Raw genomic sequence first — 23,192 nt, 5'->3', positions numbered from 1 at the left:
TGAGTTCAGAAGAGACCAGCGAGGCAGCTTAATGAATATTTACCTCAGAGAGAGAGAGAGAGAGAGAGAGAGAGAGAGAGAAAGAGAGAGAGAGAGAGAGAGAAAGAGAGAGAGAGAGAGAGAGAGAGAGAGAGAGAGAGACGAGGATGCAAAGTGTAGCAAGCTATGTCTACACAGGCAGCAGCCTTCTAAGACATCATCCTAAAGACACGATTCACAATTGAATCACACTTTTATCATGGGAATTAATTATTTCTGTAATTTATTACTTTTCCTGCTAAAATTCCCTGTAATGCGTTTGATTTGTCTGAGTGCATTATATGTTGTAATTGTGGAGTAAAATTTAAATGGTGTGAAAAATAATTGGTTGTTCTACTAGATGTTCTCAAGTTACAAAAGAAGTGTCCATGACTGATATTTTCATCCTCCGTAACATTTTTAAAGGACTGTTGACACACATACACAAGATATTTACATTAAAGGAGCAGTTCACTTTAAAATTAGCCCCCATTGATTTTCCATAGTAGGAATAAATTACCACGGAGAGTAAATGAGGGTTTATTTAGAAGTGAACTACTGCTAACAGTTTGATTTTATGTGAAGAAACGCATCTACCAGAACCTTTAAAATGGCTACCAGGTTAACAGATTACTTTCTCTAGTTTTGCTGTGTACACAATTTTTTTCATTCTCATTACCGATACAGGTAGTTTTCTGCATTACATTTTTTTTACATGTAATTTTCTTTTTAAATATAATGAATTTATGTCTTACTATGCATGATTAATAAAAACTTGCTTAGGCATCATGGCTTCTCTTTTTTTTTACCAGAACATGCAATGGGATTGGTCTTTTAAATGATTAAAGTAATGATCATTTAAAATAAAAATAAAATGTATTTGATGCTAAATGAATAAAAAGGAAATTTGTTGATGGAAGTGTTTTTAAGAAATTCATGTTTGACATCTTGAAACCAAGATTTTGTGAGAATCCCCCAAATACAGTGACCACTGTGTTTTAATTGTTCATATATTTACAAAACCCAGAGACAATCATAAAGGGCGATGAATAATAATGACATATAAAAATCACATGTTCTGGAGCAGTGATGTAGCTTGCCTTTTTGCCAAATAATTTTGTCCCATAAATACCCAGTTTATTCCCCCCCCCCCCATTTTGTGGCATATTTTGATGATTTAATTGAACCTGAGGAGCGTTCAAAGCAAATATTGTATATACTCTCCGGACATTTAACTACATTTGACTATTTAATACATTTGACATTGTGGTGAGATACTGAAAGAGTCATACATTTAAATGTCAATGTTGTATTTGTGTTATTTATACAGAGATGCAGACAGACTGATATTCGAGTGATAGTGTGATCAGTGTGCCAGCAGTGATGTGATGCCAGCCTATCAGATCCTGGCTATCTCAGTCAGGTGTCTGGCTGCTATAACTTATAAGGTTAAGCCCTCAGCAGATCCATACAACACAAGTCCAGCTTCATGGCCGAAGCCCCCACTGTAAAAACAGCACTACTTTGACCTATATCCTACATAATCCGCTAGGGGGCGTCAGGTTCACTGCGTTTCATTGAGAACCTGCAGATTCAATTGATTTGTTGTGCTTATACTATTCTATCAGCTGGGAAAACAAATTGTCCCAGGAGACACACGATGTAGAGTACTTTCCAAAATTATTTTGATTTCGCGAGTGGAGGCACCTCTGTGTGAATAGAGGGCACATTGCGTGCCTGTGAAGGGATGCAGGTAATGTCATCAACACTTTAGGGTATAATTAGCATCCTATGATGATTCTTGCTGTTAGCCGTCAATCATCCCCAACTTCAAACCGAGATGCCAAATAGCTTGTGAATATCAGCAGGGATGGCAAAACACTGGCTAATTATAAACAGCTGAGACCAAATTTCATAAGCTGGTTTCAAATTCAGCTGCAATAGGTGCAGTTTTCATGCATTTCATTTTTCATTATTGACAAGTGCTTTGTTATCATTGGCACAAAGCAAGAATATATTTCCCACAATAGAGTAATTTTCTCTATAAAGTCTTGGAATAAAACAACATGAAGTATACAAAATGGAGAACCTATAGCAGTTATTTGCTCTCATTTTTTAAGCCAATACATTTCGTTATTTATCTCTGAATTGAGTCAATTCCACCTACAACTTCCAATTTAATTTCAAATTCTGGGCGGCGTCACTCAGGTCACTGCCCATTCTTAAAATCTGAATTTTGCGCAATATTGAAATATGCGAGTAGTACATGTTTGTATGTTTTATTAAATGTAAATGTTTTGTTGTTATTGATGTTGTATACAACACAAAATAATACAATGAATAAACAATGTTCTGGTGCAATATAAGATGATGTTATGGTACAAGTGGTTGTGACTGAACTGCAGAAGCGCTCAACTGTGCATAAACTGAGATGCCATCAGCTGGCGGTGACACGGACGCGCACCTCGCCATCCTCGCCCTCATCTCACCTTCAAGCACATTTACAACCATCAATCGAATGAGGGGGTTAAGAAAAAGAGGGAAAGAAAAATCTAATGAGTGAAAGAAAGAAATAAGGAGGGAAGGGGAGAGAAAGCGCGCGCGCGTCTGCTCCATGGTCACTCGTCTGTTGGAAGAGCGAGATACATTTTGGATTCGACTTTTCTTGGAGAGCACTTGTCCAAAAAACAGCGTTTGTTGGCGTGACAGAGGCGAACAGTCATGCACCTGAACCGAGAGGACGAGGAGGGGAAAGGTGAGATGCACGTCCAATCCAAATGTGATTTTCGCACTTTGCTGGTTTACTCTCGCTTGTTTTAGGGAGAACGCACGCCCTTGAATATCAGACGAGCTGGCGACAACCGGTACCGCTCGTTGCGCGGGTCAGTACCGTGAGACACCTTTTATTAAGCACGACCCAGAGTACATTTGTTGCTTTTTCTTCAATTGTGTGAGTTGCCAAACATGCAAACAGGTTCAAACGGCTCTTTATTTATGACACCAAAATGCATTCCCTTAGATTCATCAAATCTCTATTTCTTCCAAACGGCACTTGTTGTGTTTTAAATTGAAGGTACATTTATTTACCCTGGTGCCTTTGACGAAGCTGTCATCTATGCACGCGCAAGGTCATCATCCCTCATCACATGGTCATGATGGGTGTCTGCGCGAGCGTTTCTTACAGACAGAAGGACGCAGCTCGCGTTCGTACCCGTGACTGTGTTCGCGTCTGCCGGCTTGACTTACAGACCGCATCGCTCCAAAAGAGGGCGATCAGACAGTCTGATCACTTTTTGATGAACAATAGTGTGATATGATGGCGGTTCGGGACGAGGGGAGACGTTCTTACGTTGGCCTCTGCCCCCTCCTGTTGCGCGCAACCTGGTTTGTCAGGTGGTCAAATTTAGATAGTAAAATGTTTTCAGAGATGTGTGAACTAAAGTCATAAATTGATGTGAACCACCGTTTAATATGTTGCCAGACGTCAATAAATGAATATAATCGGGAGAAATATTCTGATTGGTGGATGTGTAGCTCCAGGGGCGCGTTTGGCGCGTCTGTTTTCCCGCGCATGCCGACGCTTCCTGCTCCGCTTGCCCTGTTGCTCCTTGAGAATTCCTCGCGCGTCTCAAGGTTGAGTCTGTCCGCTTCTGCGGGGGATTCAGCATCTGGTTTATCGATACACCAAACGCTTTACTCAACACGTGGTCTGTGACAGGTTTGTGATGGAATTTGTGTCACGATTGTGTACTTAGATTTTCATGAAGGGAAGTTGTCAGATGGTCTTTCACTCAGTAACTAATACAGGTTGTGAAGTCAAATTACAATGTGTGTTTTCTGCAGAAGTGTTTTTTGTGAAGGTTTCAGCCAGTAGTTTCAAGCCATTATACTTATATTTTGGTTAAGCAAACACAATAAAACACTGGAAAATGAAGTGTATAAAGACCTCACATAAATGAAGCGTTTTTATGACATTAGAATGAGCTTTTTCTGTCTACATACACCACGGATCCAATTGCATGGAATTCACCATGTTGTTTCTACAGTAGCTCTAAACGAACAAACTATACAGAGCATGTTTCTTAAATACGTTATCTACGGTGGCCGAGAAGTGCAAAACAAAACAACAAATCGCAAAACTAATAACAAATCAAGAGTAATTAAAAACAACATAGTTTTTCCCTTAACACAACAGTTCACGTGGTGTAGAACCCTTCCTGTTACTTTCAAGGGGACGAACGCCACCTATCGCATGCACAAGTTGACTTTCTGTGGCTGTGGATTGCCGATAATAATGTTGTAATAACATTAAGTTTTTTGGACAGACCAATCAAATTGCTTTATTAGTAGTGGTGGGCATAGATTAATTTTTTTAATCTAGATTAATCTAGATTAATTCCAAAATTAATCTAGATTAATCTAGATTAAAATGGCTCATTTGAATTCTGCCGAAGGCATTCAGAATATGTGTGCTACCCAAATAATGACTAAAAGTAAGTCTTTGAGAACGGGTTTCTCAAGCCAGGTGGCGCATTAGACCAGGGGCTCATGTCCTGTTTCCAAAATGCATCACAAACTGCTTGAGAAAGCTGTTCTACTATGATAATTGGTGATGAAAATTAAATTATGTTCAATAAGATGAACTTGTGTTTACTTCCGCATTAGCTAAGGGATGATTTCCGTTTAGGTGGTACTTGAGACTGGAAGAGCTCCTACAGTACATTTACATTTAGTCATTTAGCAGACGCTTTTATCCAAAGCGACTTACAAAGAGTGAGGGAGCAACAAGCGATATGTCATAAAGGAGCCATAATACATTAGATCTCAATACAAAGTTACTGGTTTCAACTAAAGCTAGACCAGTACCTGTTGAGAGAAAGTGTTTTTTTAAACCAATTCCGCATTGCACAAGGTGCAAACAACCTTAGTCTTGTCGATGTTTCTATTGGGAAGCTTCTTAAAAATGTATATTCCCTGAAGCAAACCCGGCGGCTTCATAGCTGCATCCATGTTAGCACGTCACGTTTGATGCGGTAATTTCACAGTAACGTTATGTTGTGTTCAGACCAAACGCGAATGGCGTGTCAAGCGCGAGTGATTTATATGTTAATGCAAAGAGGCGATAGACCTACTTGCTGCGCGAATCTCGCGAATGAAGCCCTGGTTATGAGATGATGAGCCGGCTTCTGCTGAGCCGACGCGAGTTGAAAAATATCGTTCTCGCCGCGTACAGTACAGTTAAGCTTGTATACATCCACGCTAAAATATCAAGGTGAAAGTCATCATAGCTTGCGTAGTATAGTCCCAGCTGCCAACCCAACTTTGTGAATAGATTAACGGCGACATTTTTTTTAACGCGCGATAATAGTCTCACTGCGTTAACGCCGTTAACGCCGTTAACGGCCCACCACTATTTATTAGACATCAATTGTTATGAGTCGCAGGAATTACTTTCGTATTAAATGTAGCAGCGTTTTGGAATTTCATGTGTTCATGCGGGCCAAATATTCAGTTCGTTCACCAAAATGATTTGTTCAGACTCTATATACTGTTTGTATAATTGTAATGTATATTATGCTACAATACATCATATTTTGTTGTTGTTCCGAACAAGAATGACTCACGTGCTGTATTGAGCGATGCTGACATGCTTTCTCTAATTTATTCGGTCAGCATGTCATTGCTCATGAACGAGATGTGTGATTCTTATGTCAGATGACTGTCTAGTTCAGAGGCGTATTCGTTTCATTAGCTCAGACCAATGATAGTGTTTAAACATCCCGCACTCAGGGACTATTGGCTCATGCTCAAGCACTTTCATAGCAGGACAGGGACCCCAGAATCGGGTGCAGATTAAATGTGCCTGACCTGACTGATTTTTCATATTTAAATGTGTTGTATGATACAGCTAAAACGAATATTATCGTTTGTTTTAGATGTAATGCAATGTGTATACATGATTTAAGGTAAAAAAAATGGTGTATTTTCCACATAGCGTGCATGTTTGTATCTCCTCTTCGCCCAACCTCTCTGAAACGCGCTGATTTTTGTTCGTGTGTGCTGTGAGTTAACCAGTGCGTTGTGATTGGTCAAATAATGCAAACGTGTGATGAAAGTGTAACGCCTCTTACCATATTTGGGACATCAGGTTCCAAAGCAATTGTACTGTAAGGTACGCCCATCTTACTTAAGTATACATTTGGCCGGTCTTAGTCAAATCATGCAACCAGCGGATGTAGATTTGTGGGGGTGTGGTTACACAAAGCGTTTCAGGCAGGTCTGGGTGAGCATTCGCTTTAAGATAGAATGCATCTTTTGTTCAAACACTTTAATTTCTGCAATTTAACGTGTCTTAATACACGCATGGGCAACTTATAACACAGTAAAGACATAGAAAAACACGTGTTCGCGCCATATAACCCCTTTAATAAAAGCAACACGTAAACAACAGCAGTATTAGCAACAACAAACTATTAGCATGCATTAGCATGTTTAAGTGTCTCGAATTATTGTAAATATGATTATATAAATACATGTTTATAACAAACTATGCTGTACTTTCATTTGTAAAAATAAATGAAAAATTTAATCATCATGTTTGTTAAATAGTACATTTAGGTTTTTAAAATGTAACTACTGTTTAAGCATTATATTTACAGTACAGCCATTTGTATTGGCATTGTAAGAAGACAAAGTATACCAAAAAGATGGTAACCACCTTTACTGTATTAAAACAGTGATTCATTTCGCTGAATCACTGTTCGGTGGTAAGACACTAACGATTCATTTCGTTAGTGTCTTACCATTGTGTCCATCTCTGTACTACCTCCTCTTTGATGTCGTTCACGAATTGAAGCAGCAGCTAATTCAGTCCGTTTACGAACGAGATGACGGATCGTTCATGGACGAGAAGAAGCAGGTCCTTCGTTCGTGCACGAACGAGATGAACGAGATGACTGGTAGTTCAATTCGTTTACAAAAGTGAATCAGTCCTTTCATGAAGGGCGTATTTGTTCAGTTCATTCAACCAATCATATGCTCTGTCAAAGCTCACACTCAAACTCCATTGAGTCGTGCTTTAGACACTCTTTTAGAAGACGCTCTCTACAGTATGCTCTAGGGAATGATTTCAATGAATGAGAAATATGAGTTATGAGTTCTTGAACGAGAACGATTCGTTCACTTAAAAGATTTGTTCAAAGAGAATGATTCGTTCACGAACGTGACATAACTTATTGGCGGGCCACCAGTTGACTAGCACTGATATAGTACATAGAAAGTAATTAGTAATAAGTAATTACATTCTTTTTGGAGCATTATTTACAACTTTCCTGTAGCTCAGTGGTAAGAACATGGTGCTAACAATGCCAATGTCGTGGTTTCGATCCCAGGAGATTGCACATACATAGATTCAAATGTATAGTATAATGCAATGTAAGTGTAATCCCAATATTGCCAAAATCTACTTTAATCGCATTATGAGGGAGGGTGCATGTAAATATATTTACTGACAGAAGATTCAACGAAATAGTGGAAATGAAAATGACTGATGCTCTCTGTAACATTTTAAAGGACTGTTTGCGAACACACAAAAATATTTACATTAAGTTTGATTTGATGTGAAGGAACATCTACCAGAACCTCTCGAATGGTTAACAGATTACTTCATACTTCATCATGACACGTTTTTTTAGCAAAACATGTTATTGGATTGACAGTTTGAATGACTTCGGTAATGTGAATGTTTAAGGCCTTTTTTATAATAAATGTTCAAAATTGTGTTAAATTGTCAGTTAAGGTTTTAAATGAATGCTTTTAAGCATACCTTGTTGCATTAAAAGTAAAACTTGTTGATGCAAGACTGAGAATCACGCACACAGCCTGTATGATAAATATTTGTCATATGCTTACGTAAAATAAAAATATGTGAATTAATCGTTTTTTCTATCTATGGTTTATAAAAGCACTTGAATTACGGTGTAAGGTCTTTCTGCATCGTGCATACCACTACCTCTATACCAAATTGCTTATTAAAAAGTAATCACTTTTAGATGTTCAAAGAAGGACCTGTGCCATACAACCCCATAGAAACCACACTAGCAATTGCATACCAATGTGCTAAATAGTGTTCTGAATACCTTAGCAATTGCATAGCAATGCCCTGACAACCACGCATTGTGTTATGAGGAGCCTTCAGAAAAGGTTATTTGACCTTGCTCATGTCCACCTCCCTTTACCATAATGCATTAATCCATTGTGGTGGGTTTTGCTTTTCATCATAAAAATGTGACATACTTAATGTCAACCCGAGTAAGGCAACAGTCATGGCTGCCTAGATGATAAAGAGCTCAACAAAGGAGGGAAGAGACAAAACGGAGAGAAACTGGGAGGTGCCGACGCAACTGAACGTAAACGTATCCCACACTCCCAGTGTGACCGAGCTGATCCAGAGGTGGTTACGTAATGTGACACACACACACGTTCAGATGTATGCTAGCATCTTTCTCATCCTCAGACCCAGAAGCCCAGCTCTTGGATAATGAATAAGTGAAATGTACTGAAGTGTATCGGGTAGATGTGTCCTTTGGAGAACATTGTATTAATTTGCATGGAAAGAAGGATACTGAGTTTACTCTACAAATTATATCACCCCAGACACGTCCATTCGCCAATATAAATGTAAAGCTATTTTTGGAGCAGGATTTTAGAATAGGAGCCAAATGTGTCATCTGACAGCGTGATTAGTAGCCTTACCTTTTACCTAGGGTACAGTTGAATGTACAGTACGCTGGCCAAGAACCAGGGGCTGAAATTATTTCTGATTCAATCACTTCTAATTCAAGGGATTTCCACATTTAGATACAGGAACAAGTTAATGGCAGAAATCTGAACGTTTTCTTTTGTTTGAACATCATTTTTTTCTAAATATAATAATCTAAATCTATTCTGAATTCTTAGATTTACCATTTCTCACCTACCCATAATGGCAAAAAAAAGACACAGATAAGATCTCTTTTAATATCTATAATATATCTCCTAGACTTCAGTGTGAAAAAACTGAGAGCAAATTAAGAGTTAGGTTTCAAAATGAGATAACTCCGTTTTTAGAAGTTTTCAAAAATCATGTGTTGATATATTATCATGTTTTTATTGTGCTTTATTGTGTTAGCTTAAGTTTATTTAGTTATTATGGCTTAAATCAAAACAAACCAACTACAGTTTGATTAATTGGAATCCACAATAAAAAACACGATTTCTGTTTCTTTTTAAAGCAGAGTAACGTCATTTTGGAACAAACTCTTCAAATTAAACTAAATGCTTAAATCTCATGTGGCCCAGATATTTCTTCAGAGAAAAAGAGTCAGAAATCTCACAAATGTCTTTGTCGTTAGAGTTTCAGAAGAGATGTCAATAATGTCTTAAACTGAGCTCAGATCTGTCAAGTCTGCATTTTATTTTACAGCCCTTTTTCTTCCACTTCCAAATGGAAATTCTCTCTTCTAACTAACATGCCATTCAACATTTGTATGACTTTCCTATGATTTCCTCCCAATTTAAGCGCCGCGCACAAATGCGTCCTCACAGCTGAGCATACTCCATCACGAAGCGCGGATATACGAGTTCGAGACATGTTTAGTATGTCACAGAGTGGACTCGCGCATGCGCTGTGGTTGGCGTTCCAGGTTGTTCCATGTTGTAAACTGGACCCGATGTTGTTAACTGGACCACATTCACTTGCATTGGTTTCAGGTCCATACAATAGAAGTGAATGGGGTCTAGTGCAGTTCGGTAACCAACTTTCTTTAAAATGTCTTCTTTTGTGTTCTGCGGAAGAAAGAAAATCATACAGGTTTGAAATGACAAGAGGGTGAGTAAATGATGACAGAATTTTCAATTTTGGGTGGACTATCACTTTGATTCCTGCTATTCAGATGAAGCTGAGACTGGTATGAAAGGTGCACACAAAGCATAATTCACTGGAATTTAACATATCGATTCACATAAATCACTCAACAAAAGTGCCAATTATTATTGTGCACATATTGTACAATAATACATATTGTCCTGTAGATATTCTTGAATGCATTTTGGCAACAGGTTCATCCTGTTTAGAAGTTTGAAGCTGAGACTCTCCCTGCATCCAAAATCGCTTACTTCCATAATGTATAGTTGGCGAAAATGAGTATGAGTCATAAATGTGAATGCAACGGGAGCTGAGCAACAGTCAAATTCCAAAATTTCATCAAATAAAATAGCGGAAAACTTCAAAGCGGGTGTCCGTTTTTTAAATGTATGTACAGATTAATGAATTTCTCGTGATTAGATTATGTTTCTACCTACACCTAGATACAGGTTTTTCTTAATGCATCATAAGTCAAAGATCATACGGTTCGCGTGACAATAATATATGGTGGATGCAGTACGTCCGAAATCTATTCATACTACCCCCACACATACTATATAGAACATACTATTTTAACGGTCGATAGGTAGGTACTTCGTTTAATTCAGTACGTACTGTCATAGCATTGCGTTTTTGAAGACAGCTTCTGTGTTGAGACAGATTCTACTTTTAGCCCGAAATGCAAATGGAATGAATATTGCACTTTTTCTCATTCCTGCCACCTTTGCTGCCATTTAAAAATATATTGCAGTCATTATGCACAGCACCTGACTAATCGTTTCTTTTATCTCTATCACTACCCCCCTCTGTCTGTGGGTGCCATGACTAAAATCCTAATATATATACACACTCAAACCCTGAATTAAGAGATGAGTCATGTATAAATATAGACAGGTGAGTTGGGGCCGTATTTATAGCAGTTGCACATTATTCCAACATGATATATTTGTGTGGCAAGTTGCAATGTTGACAGACAATCGTAAACAGTTAAAATGCTTCAGGAGAACGTCCACACAGTTGACACGATACACTGAATGCCAGCCCGCCGCCCGGCCTTCGACACTCGCTCTGTCTTTCTCTTGTTATACATCAGAAGACTCCTGGAGCCGTTCACTTCTCATTGCCTCCGTCTGTGAATGAAATATTAACAAGACCTTTGACAATACAACTGGAAACAGCCATTAGTGCGCAATTACCCCGAGACGTGATGTATACAAACTGCAAGGTCAAGCTGCCTCTCTTTTTCTTCCAGTCTGTCGCTCTTTCTTTTAGCGTCTCACCTGACTGGCAGGTTTATCTCGACAGCCACACGTGTTCTATGATCGTCATAACAACTGCACCTTAAATCACGAAGACGTCTGGAGATTTATAGCAGTGAAGAACGGTGAAGGCTGAAGGTTCAACGATAAGATCTGTACGATATGTTACCAAGGAGGTCTGTCAGTTACCTGAAAGTACACAACGCTGAGAAAGGACAGGCTCAAGCTGGTCTCATTCATTTTAAAACAGTTAAGCTATTTGCATTGGTTCAAAATTCTTGCGTTTTCAGAAAAGCTATTTGACCAAATAAAAAAAAGCTCCAAAAGCCTCCTCTTATCCTTCTCTGTCCATCAGCGATCACCGATAGTAACTAAACGCATTACAAAAACACAACGTCACTCCAATCTTAAGGAAAGGATAGGCGAGCCTCAGGGGCGTTTCCAGCATTGAAGGACATCCGGGGCTTAGCCCAGAACATTTAATGCAAATACAGGGATCACTCGAAGAGGTTTTTTTTTTATTACAGTCAGTAACACTTTACTTTCAGTCAAAATACATCTTTAACATTATCTTCAAGGCAGGCTAACATCCTCTCAGTGCTCAACTGAGCACAACCTTTTTTTTGGATATGAAGAGCATAACCATTGCTCAACTGAGCATGATAACATTATACATCTTTAACATTATGCTCAATACATATACACAGAGTCAACATACAACATACACTATTCACCTCTTGCTGTCTATCTGGTATGTCCTTCTATATTAGTTATATTTCTCTCTCATCACCTGCTGTAGTCTTTCTCATACAGCGCGTTCTCTTGTGTCTTGTCACGCTTGGAAGTATTTACATGAATAAGCGTGATGATCATGTAACGCTAAGCAAAATGGATATAAAAACGGACGCTGCGTTATTTGCGTTAAATATTTTTAATGCGTTAAGCTGAAAAAATGAATCGCCCGCGTTAACGCGTTAATTTGCCCAGCCCTAATTAATTTATTAAATCGATTATTGGACATTTCAGATCGATTCTGAATCGTTGCAAATGAGAATCTAGATTCTTCTGTGAATCGATTTTTTGGCACACACCCCTACTAACTTCTATCAGATGCTAGTAACATACAAGTGATGCTAGTACCCTAATAGCTAGTTAAACAAATAGACATACAGTGAAAGAAGACATCCAGATGATGATCTTTAGATTTAAAGGATTAAAAAAAATGAATTCTTACCCACTGACTTCTTTCCAAAAAATCCCCAAAGTCTCGTTTGCTTCATTTTTCCTGCCCGCTGTCTGTCGTTATTAACAACACTCTCTCAGACACTTGACTTTGCTGCTAGCTCCTCCCCTACCTGCTGCATATTCAACAGGAAGAAACGACAGCAAAGAAATGTAGCCTATACTCTAGGCTAGATTATTTTTAAGGTCTATTTTTACAGGCTGTATGCACTATGCAGTACGTGCAAAGCCAAAGCGCAAATAGGACAACTTATGATTTCGCGGGTTTACATAGGCTCAAAAAAAAAAAAAAAAGGGATTTTTTTTTTTTTTCTCGTTCGGGAATCGGGGCTACACTCAAAACATCCGGGGCTGAAGCCCCGGCAAAATCGACTGGCTCCGCCCCTGGCGAGCCTCCAGAAGCACCTGTACCACCGTTACGTTTCTCTCAGCTCAATCCAGAGGTGTCCTCTGACAACCCCTCTACCATCCGCTGTGCGGGCGTCACTTGACCTTCTCGCTGTGTTTGTCTTATTACGCAACTGCTACAACATCAGGACACGGCAGGAATGCCAATGACATTAAAGGGATAGTTCATCAATAAATGAAAATTCTGTCATCAGTTACTCACGCTTGTGTAATTTCTCACCCATAAAAATTACTATGTTCAGATGAACACAGAGAAAGATATTTGGAAGAATGTTTGTCATTTTCAGTTCCAGAACAGCGTTGACTACCATAGTAGGAAGAATTGCCCATGAACTCTTTTTTTTCCTAAATTCTTTAAAATATCTCATTATGTGTTCAACAGAACCAAAAAATCCCTTTTCCTTCTATGGTAGTGGATGATGTCCCCGAACGGAAAATTGCTAACATTCGTCCAAATATCTTTCTCTACGTTCATTGGAACAAAGAAATTTATACAGGTTTGAAAAAAACCTCAGGGTGAATAATTGATGACAGATTTTTCATTTTTGGATGAACAATCCCTTTAAGATCACTGTCCTGGAGACGGCCCTGCATCCAATCTGCAATTTGTCAAAGCTCATCTGCTAACAGCGGTAACTGTTATTATCTTGCTCGAACCTCATATGATGTGCATTTGGGTTGAGAGTACTTTCAAATTAGAAACTGACCAATATCATAAATTTAACAGTGAATTATTGCTGGGTGATATCACATGTGTGAGGTAGTCTAGAGGCATAGACAGACTTTAACAGGTGAAATTATCTGATGTGATTGAAATCTTGCCTCTGTCAAAGTTTACCTTTGTCAGTGTCTCATATATGTTCTTATCGCTGATGGCACACCAGCACTGAAAGACTATCGCTGGGCAAGTCACTGAGATAGTGAGTGGAGACCATGTGAGTATCCTTGAGCTGTCAGTTTGTTCGTCCTTAAAATTGTCGTCATGGTCTCAAAACTACTAATCCAGTTTGATCGAATTCCATTTGATCGTCAAATTGTAAGTTATTTATGATTTACAAGGCCGTCCTTGCCTCAATTCATTCAGCTTGCTGTTGTGAGCTTAATTTGAGACATATCGTGACGTGCATATTTGCTGTTATTCTGCATAACAGTGACATTTTATCAGATAAATGCATGTGCAGAGGGCCAAGGCTCAAACGTCACGGTTAGCTACTGGGTCTGTGTGGGTCGTAATATCCCAGTATAGTGACGGGGACACTATACGGTCAATGAGCACCATCCTTCAAATGAGACGTTAATCTGAGGTCCTGACTCTCTGTGGTCACTAAAAATCCCAGGATGTCCTTTGAATAAGAGAAGGGGTTTAACGCCGGCATCTAGGCCAAATCGCCTCTATACATCATGGCATCCAAATCATCCCTGTATGTACTATTTGGCTTTGTAACTCTGTCACCTGTCCACCAATAAGCTGGTGTGTTGGTAGTTCTGGAGCAATATGGTTGCAGTCACATCATCCAGGTGGATGCTGCACATTGGTGGTGCTTGAGGAGGTTCCCCTCTTCCATGTAAAGCACTTTTAGTACCCAGAAAAGCGCTATATAAATGTAAAGAACTATTAATTATTACATTACATTACATTTAGTCATTTAGCAGACGCTTTTATCAATTTTTTTTGATAATGTAGAAAGATATAGAAATCAGAATGATCGGTAAGGTGTTAATGGAAGAGATGTGTTTTCAGCCGATTCTTAAAGATGGCGACAGAATCTGCTGATCTTGTAGCAGCAGGCAGATCATTCCACAAATGTGGAACTGATCCAGAGAAGGTTCGTGAGAGCAGTTTTTAACCTTTATTATAATCATAAATACATCAAATTAACTAAAGGTCCAGTGTATAAAATTTGGTGCCATCTAGCTGTGAGGTTGCGAAGCACTACGGTGGCCTGACATGAGACTGAGATGTCGTCACGTTTTCGCTTCTATGTCGAAGAAGATAAATACAGTGTCCGTGAAGTGCGAAACAAAACAACAAATCTAAAAGCAAAAAAATCCATAATTACAATTACAAATCTGACGATAAACACCAGTAAAGGTAAGTCTTTTGTCGGTATGGGATTGCTACTGCTGATTGGATGAAATTTCTGATTTTTGTTTTCTGACTTGTTATTTCGTTTATCAAATTGTTGTTGTGTTTTATGGTTTGCTATTTTGTTTTAAGTTACGAAATTGCTTTTTTATATTTGTAATTGTGATTTTGTAATTTTTATTTTGCTTTTAGATTTGTTATTAGTTTTGTTATTTGGTGTTTTATTTGCACTTCATGGCCACCGTATATATTAAACATTTATATTTACGAAAAACAGCAGTCCGTCTCCCTCCAGAACTTGCACTTCTAAGGTTCTCCCCTTCTTAGTGCGTGTGGTACATGAATCTAATTGGAACCTGAAGATGTGATAATAGCGTTCAGTTTCTTGCCCAGACCAATTGTTTCGCTTTATAAGATGCCAGTTAAACGTCATGGGGCAGGGATTACTTTTATGCTGAATTGATTAGCATTTTTGATTTAGCGTCTTTCATTAATTCAGCCAAATGTCATTATAAATATCTTATTGAAAAAAACAATGCCACCCGCATCTTGGGAGTGGGCTACTAGAGGAGTGGGGATGAGTAAATTATCTGCAATTTATTTTTGGGGTAAACTAAGTTATTAAGGAATATAAAATACAATTAAAATAACAATATCCCTTTCAATTCGAGGATAGACATGAAACGACTCTTAATTCATTCAAATAAATAATATAAAATTACATAAAGTTCTCTGATTAAACTTACTCACGTATTACAAATGTGTGAAAGATACATTAAAGTATGCATTTTAAACTTAGACTTTGAATTTTAATGTCAATTGCACTTTTGTATGCATTATGAATGAATGAGGCATATACAAACCCTATACACTTTTAAGGGAAAAGTAATTAAATTACAGTAACTAATTACTTATAACTAGTTGAACCCAACACTGAATATGACAATCTGTAGTTTTACCGTGAGCACAACTTGCTGCCAGCAGTCTCTGGTACGTAATATCTTCACACAGAAACAACACGAACGTGATGACAGCGCCGAAACACACACCTACTGTATCTGATATGGTTTGTGGTTTGTGCTGTGTATTATTCGGATTAATAAAACTTCCATGTAAACGGGAGCAGGTGTTTTTTAATTTTAATTTAACTTTTTTATTGTTTAATTATAACATATAGTGCACATCAATGTGTGAAAAAAGAAAAATAGTATGGAAATACAAAAAGAGAAAGGGATACAAGAGCAAGGTCACAGTAAGGCAGATTTCAGACGGGAATATTGGAGAAGAGCAAAATAGTGATGAATGGATTTGAAAAGGGGAAAATGATTGTTGAAAGCTTCAAGCCGTGGGAGCGGTGCTTTGTCTTGATGTCGAGAGAGAAAGGATTTTGGAGCGAATGGGGAAACAGAGAAAGTGAAAGAAGCGAGACTAAAAAGGGGGATTGATGTTGCAAGGGAGATGGAAAGAAAGGCGGATAGAAAGAGATGGGGGTGAGATGGAGGGCTGCTGGATTGTCAAGCATTCTCTTTGGACGGAAATATTTTCTTCCAACGAATACCCCATACTGTCCATTTTGATATAACGTCTGTAATATCTGTAATATCTGGTTGCATTTATCATCTCAGGAAGCTGTTTAAATATTTGAAGAGCTCTGGCCTGAAAAAATGTGTGGGTCGGAATGAAAGGTCTTGTTTTTTATGATAACAGACAATCCAGCTGGGATATGTGTGTAATCTGTCAACATTTTAAAGGAAAAGTTCACCCAAAAATGTGAATTCGCTTATACGTTACTCATCCTGTTTCTCCAAATCCGTATGGCTTACTTTCTCTCTAGGTACACAAGAGGAGATGTTTTGCAGAATCTCTGACCTACTTTTTCTCCAAGAAAAATAAGTGACTTTCTGAAAAGCTACAAAAGCTACAAAAAGACTTACAAAAAGAGCATCAAGAAATATATACAACATATTCCCCTGGGCATTGAGCTGTGTGCTATTATATAGAAAGATAATGTGCATTTTTTGTTAAACATAAATGAAGATGACAGAGTTTTGGGTAAATTGCATAAATTATGGTTTGCTCACCTAGAAAATAGCAGGATTTGTCATTGTGTCAATGATGACACAAGTGTAATTTTGGGGGTATTGTACCTTTAAGCATTCCGTCCATTCTGATGTCTGTGTGAACTTGTGTTAAGTTTCCAGCAATAGGCTTCAAAGTATGTGTAAAATCCTCAGAATGGAAATGAGCTCCGTTTAGCAGACGCTTATCTAAAAACCCAGGCAAAAGGACAGAGAAAGACAGAGAAAAAGAGAGAGAGGTCAGTAGCAGAGTCTGGGCATCTTGAATTTATGGGTCCTTTGTAAATTTTACATGGTTGGCAGTAAGTGACACAAGCGGGAGTCAGACAGCAGTTAATAACAAATGAAACATCCTGTTTTAAAATATTGCAGTGAGACACAAGAGGCTAAATGTTTTTAACACGGTTAAGATTTTTGATAGCCCCCAAAATTAAAAGTTATACTCTTCTTGATAATGTCATGTTTTAAGTAAATTAAATTTTACTTCTATTAGTTAACAGGATGTTTGTGTTTATGTTCTGGTAGATCAGAAGTAAGTTTCATCCTAGCGATTTTTTTTATTAAAACTATTCTTCCTGACACTCTAACATCCATTTGTAAGGCGGACGCTTCGGACATGACATCAGCACTGTAAGCACCACGTTTTACAGATTGAGCTGAATTTTTACATCGTGAATATCACAGTAGAAATTGTTTGGTAGAGAGTGCAGACAAATCAAAGACTGTGATGAAGAGGGTGAGGAGATAATAGACTTGTATTTATTCATGTCAGATGCTTTCATCTACAGCAAAGGAATTTTAAATTAAACTAAAATAATTTAGTTTGTAAAGTACATTGCCATTGCCAAAGCTTAGTCTGTTAAACAGTGTTTTTTTCTGAGGAGATACATTTTTGTGATTTCTCTTTTTTTTCGCAATTAAGTTTACAAAAAACTAGTGTAGAAAGGCAGAGTTTATAACCATTGGGGCATTTAATGCAAAAGTTTAAATGAGTGCTGAATTATTTGCGATATTATTTTGTGCAAAATAAACAAGGTATCGATGATGATGTTTTATTCAAGGTACATCAAGTATCACGAGTATTGTCAATACCGGTATATTGTAAAACTCAGAATTACCTCAGAACTGAAAACACACTGATATGTGTACCATGACGAGCAGGTACAATAGACAAATCATCTCAGCACAAACAAGACAGAGAGAGACACACACTTACAAACAAACAGAAATGATAGATAGACACACACAAATACACACTAAGAAATGAAGGAGAGAGACAGTACACACAAACACGCACACACATTGAGAGGCACATGCACACACACACAAATAAAAGAGAGAGAGAGACAAACAAAGAGAATGATAGAAAGACACACACTGACACGTGCAGACACACATCTCTGTCAAGGAACAGATGCTTAGACACATCTATTCTCAGACAGACAGATATGCCAACACACAACACATGGTGAAAGACACAAATGTTTAGTCACACACCCCAAATAACATTATTCATATCCCAATAATGAATAATGATGTTGACCTGAATTCATTGCTGCTTGTTTGTGTGTGCATTTGTGCAAACTTCCCAGCATGTATGGTTAAACCTGAGATCACATTGTGAGGTATTGTTAATGTTAAATACTAATTAATGTCTTAATGAAACTGGTTATTGGGTTCGATTAGGGGATTAGCTCAATACAGTCAATCAAAACTCATGAGTTACTTAAACCTTTAGCATTTACCTTACGGTTCAAGTTTTTAAATTGTTATGATAGTACAGAGGAAAACAGCACCGCCAGATGCTGTTTAATACTGAATGAAAATGTTGTTGTTGTCCTTCTGAAACTTCGTACCTCAAAATTCATGTTTTTTCAGGATATGGAAACGGTTTCTACTGTTTTGTCACATTGACTAGCACTTTTTAATCAATTTTATTGGTTAGCTATTTGCAGAACCCAGTGACAAACAAAGGGTAACTAATAAGTGTCACGATCCAGTCTATGTTTGTCCTGTGTATTATGGACTTCTATATTGCTTCCTGTGCCATGTTTTGTAGTCCTTTGTAGTTTTTCGTGTTTATTGGTGTTTCCCAGGTGTTTCTTGTCATCTGGTTAGGCTTGTTCTTCCCTGTATTTACATATATAGCCCTTGTGTTTCAGTTGAGTTTTGTCAGTCGTTGACTGGTTTGTTTCTTTGGTATTTCTTTTTGTCTTGTTTAATAAATGTTAAACTGCATGTGGATCCGATGCCCTGCCTGGTTCGTGCTCTGATACAGAACGACTGACCAAAAGATGAATCCAGCAGTGGCTCTAGTCCGTCTACGCCAGGATAACCATTCCCTGGAGGGCCACATCCAAGTATTTTTTGGACATTGCAAATTCCATCAACCTCCCGGATGTTATGCTCATTGACTTTTTCTGGTATGGACTCAACCAACCGCTACAAACAAATCAGGTCACAAGAATAACAAAGAACACAAAACATCAATGACTGACGAAACACAACTGAAACACATGGGCTGCATATACACATGGAAGAACAAGCTTAACAAGATTACAAGAAACACCTGGGAAAGACCAATTTACACGAAAAACTACAAGTACTACAAAACATGGCACAGGACAGGAATATGAAAGTTCATACTACACAGGACAAACAGACTGGATTGTGTCCATAATAAAGATCTATGGCAAAAAGCTAAAATCACGAAAAATGGAGATACAAGGTTACAGAAGGACAGCAGCAATATAGTTAATAAGTTAAATGATAAAGAAATCAAAAGACATTTGTTGTTATACAGTAAGTGTGTAAGGCTATTTAATGAATGTACTGTAAATAGCATAGCTCAGATATGATCTGAATCATATATGACAGAATAAAACTGAGCACAGGTGATAAATCAAAGTTTTATCTTGCTTTAAAACAGGCATGCCTTCAATGCACTCGTGAGTGAGACTAAACATAGCGAAACGTGGAATTAGCGTCTCCAAGGTCATGTTTTTGATTCTAGAAAGCATACAGAATGCGTCTTGGGCGGCTTAATGTATGCTCAATGATAACAGAAACCCAATATATATTCTGAGTGCGCACAAATGTACTTAACTGTCTTCCAGTTAACATTTTCGTCTACGTTAAATGCTATTTGCAATGCAGTCCATTGCTATTAATGCCCACCACCTAAATGCAATATCGTCTTTATTCAAGAAACAGTTTTAAAAGCTAAATCTCATGCACACCTTTTACATTTAGTAAAATCTGTGATGTAATAATCCAAAATCTTGGCATCAAGCTTCATTTTGAATGCATTAAAAAGCATCGATACTTGAATTACTTAAAGCCTGAGAACAGAGTGCTTTCATATCAGATGCTTCACTGGATGTTCCCCACCTGTAGCCGCTGTCTGTCAGTCTGGGCAAAGTGGCAGATGACAGTCGCAGACTTGAATACTAAAAGAAAGAGGAGAAAGCAGCAGAGACCTAATGTAGTAATTTAGTTTCAGTGATTGTGTATCTCATGACTCAGGGGTCAGTCTGTGAAATGATTGCATGACATCATTGACCGTTTTGCACACGGTTATGTCTGTCTGTTTGGGGTAACAAGCATTTGAATCAGATTGGCATGTGCCGGGACCTGAATGAGAAATGACGGGAAGTATTGATGATGTAATGGTGGTGCATTTGATGCACGGGTGTGTCACATTTTATTGCTTATAATCTCGCGCCTAAAACTAACTTCACCGATGCGAAAGCGGATTGTACCAATGTACGAATGTATAAATTCATACGAATGAGCCACCTTGTAAAACAGTTACGAGTTCTGTGAGATATATTTGTATATCTACGTTTAGCACTTTATTGTAAAACAGTTGTCAGATATTAAAGTTTGTCAATTAAAGTAAATTTTGACACCGCTATTAGATACAGAACACCGAACATGGTTTGGCGATGTTTTGGCTGGTCGCTAGGCAGTTGCTAGGGTGTTCATGGTAGCTGCTACATTGATTCTTGCTGGGGCATTTTCTAGGGCATGTTATGTTGTCGGTGTGACATGAATGTATGCATGGAAGTAGAGTTTTCAGTCCCAGACAGATGCAAAAACAGCAAACGAGTCTTATTCCCCAACTGTGTAGCACACACACACACGAACATCATCCCCCCCATTCTTCTGGCTAGTGTGGACCCTGTCAGTACCCCGAGCTTCATCTGTAGTCTGCTCACTGCTGGTGCACAACGCTGTGCTCCTGCTGTTTGCTTTGTCTCTACTGTACAGGGTGGTCTACACAGAGACCTCAGCAAAGAGCCTTATGATTTATTTGTGGAAACCAGAATTCACTCTGGGAGTGGAAGTGAAAAGCACATTCTCATTAGTGTCTACAGAATCGTAATGCAATGATAACACTTTCTGTTTGATACTGATAGCTTTTGTGATGTGCTGGAAATTCACAGAAACAGGAGTACGTAATTAATTCCGTTTTTTTATTCGCAGTCTGTCCCTCTCCAGCAGAATGTCTCCCACCGGCCCTGTGGTTCAGGGTCAACCCAAACATTACGGTCCAGAGAGAGCCTGATGTTTCAAAGCATCTGCTGGACTAGAATAACAAAGAAAATATGAAGCCTCTATCCATGCTAAAAATAAATGCTGGATGTTAGTTCATGTCTTAAAGTATTTATTTATATGTGATGTATTAATTTATTAGATTTTTTATATAATTCTTTTTTACATGCGTTTTCGTGTAATATAATATTCTAAATCATGACTCACTTCCATGTTCAAAAGATTCAGATTGAACGTCTAGGGTTACTTGGCTGTAACCCTGTTCCCTGGAAAAGCAGGAATGAGATCCTGCGTTTCAAAACGCTACGGGAGAAAGAAAATTGCACGTGAAGCAAACGCGCCCAAAATTGGCTCAAATAACCTCGGTTGGTGACATAGTTAATTACACACACCTGAGGTCTATAAATACGCGTGAAACGGACATAACCTCAGGTTCAAACATTGTCTGAATGGACGTCTGGGCACGCCCACAGTGCGGGATTGAGGTGCAGCATCTCGTTCCCGCTTTTTCAGGGAACAGGGTTACAAGGTTTGCTGCATGGGGACCCCTCTTGCTCCCCAGTTGCAGTCCCCATAGCATAAGAAAAGCTGCCCGACCTGCGCCCCTGGCTATTGCGGTGAAAGTAATTTCGAAGAGCACAGACTGGACACAGTAAGTGGACTTTCCTGCCCGGTGTTGTGAACGGCGGAGGGCAGAAGGCCTCAAGAACAACCGGATGCACGGTGGAGAATGGAACTTTAGGGAGATAATTTTGGTGAGGGTGCAGAAAAGCTTTGACCAACCCAGGGGCAAAAGTCAAACAGGATGGCGAGATTAAGAGCCCCTGCAAATTCCCAATTCTCTTGAGAATTCGATTTCCGGGGCCACCTGAAAGAAAAGGAGACATGATAGCTAAAAAGTAGTTATGCTACTAATGGAGAGGGGCGGGGCCATAGACGTGACCGAAGAGAGCATATGGAAAGCCAACAGGTTCAAAATGTCTCTCTCCACATAAAACCTAAGGCTTTGCCATGACTCTGCCACAACATCAAGAAAGACAAGACACGAAGAGGCAGCTTCATGACACCTGCAGCCAGTCCTTATTGATTCAATCGACTCCCCGAGTCACCACATCGAGCAAGTCTTCTAGTGCCTTGACATCGCAAGAGGAACGCTCCGAAGCGGCGCTCTCCAAAAGCGCAGAAGCAAGTGATGCCTTGTCCTCCGACCGTTCTGAAGAAGTGCCTGGACTTTTGATAGGGAACATTGCAGTGAGTACGCAGCTACTTAAAGTCAATTGGAGTAGCATCACAAATGTCTACCTGCCTACGAACTGTGGCATGCTGTCCATTATCACACAAATAATCTCGTCTCTCAGTTTGTCAGAAAATATGTTCACTGTTATGCACTTAAAATTCTCAGTTCAATTTATAACTGGCACACAATGATGGATAATGCCTACCCACACTCCAACACACTCGCTGAGATTTGTGATTGGTGTATTTGTTAGTGCATGCTGGGCTACAAGTGTACAGTGAGGAGGATGTAGTTGATGTCTGAAGAGGCCTGAGGATGCTGGTGCTCATTTAACATCAGTGGATTATTCAAGGCCTCTGAGAGTCTATACAGATACAGATGAAGATGACAGATTTTTTTTTTT

General features: G+C 38.7%; 1 protein-coding gene across 1 annotated transcript in view; it reads left to right on the top strand.

Moving 5' to 3' along the window:
* The first annotated feature begins 2,563 nt into the window (after positions 1 to 2,563).
* syt7b (synaptotagmin VIIb) overlaps positions 2,564 to 23,192 on the top strand; it is a 117,273-nt gene continuing 96,644 nt past the window's right edge. Inside the window, exon 1 of the mRNA XM_056752449.1 lies at positions 2,564 to 2,773. Coding sequence (XP_056608427.1) covers positions 2,740 to 2,773 — 34 coding nt within the window. The 5' untranslated portion in view covers positions 2,564 to 2,739. The remainder of the gene's footprint in view (positions 2,774 to 23,192) is intronic.

Source organism: Triplophysa dalaica, chromosome 1, assembly GCF_015846415.1.
Source record: "Triplophysa dalaica isolate WHDGS20190420 chromosome 1, ASM1584641v1, whole genome shotgun sequence".
Classification (NCBI taxonomy): domain Eukaryota; kingdom Metazoa; phylum Chordata; class Actinopteri; order Cypriniformes; family Nemacheilidae; genus Triplophysa; species Triplophysa dalaica.
This window is presented reverse-complemented; position numbering and strand designations above follow the sequence as displayed.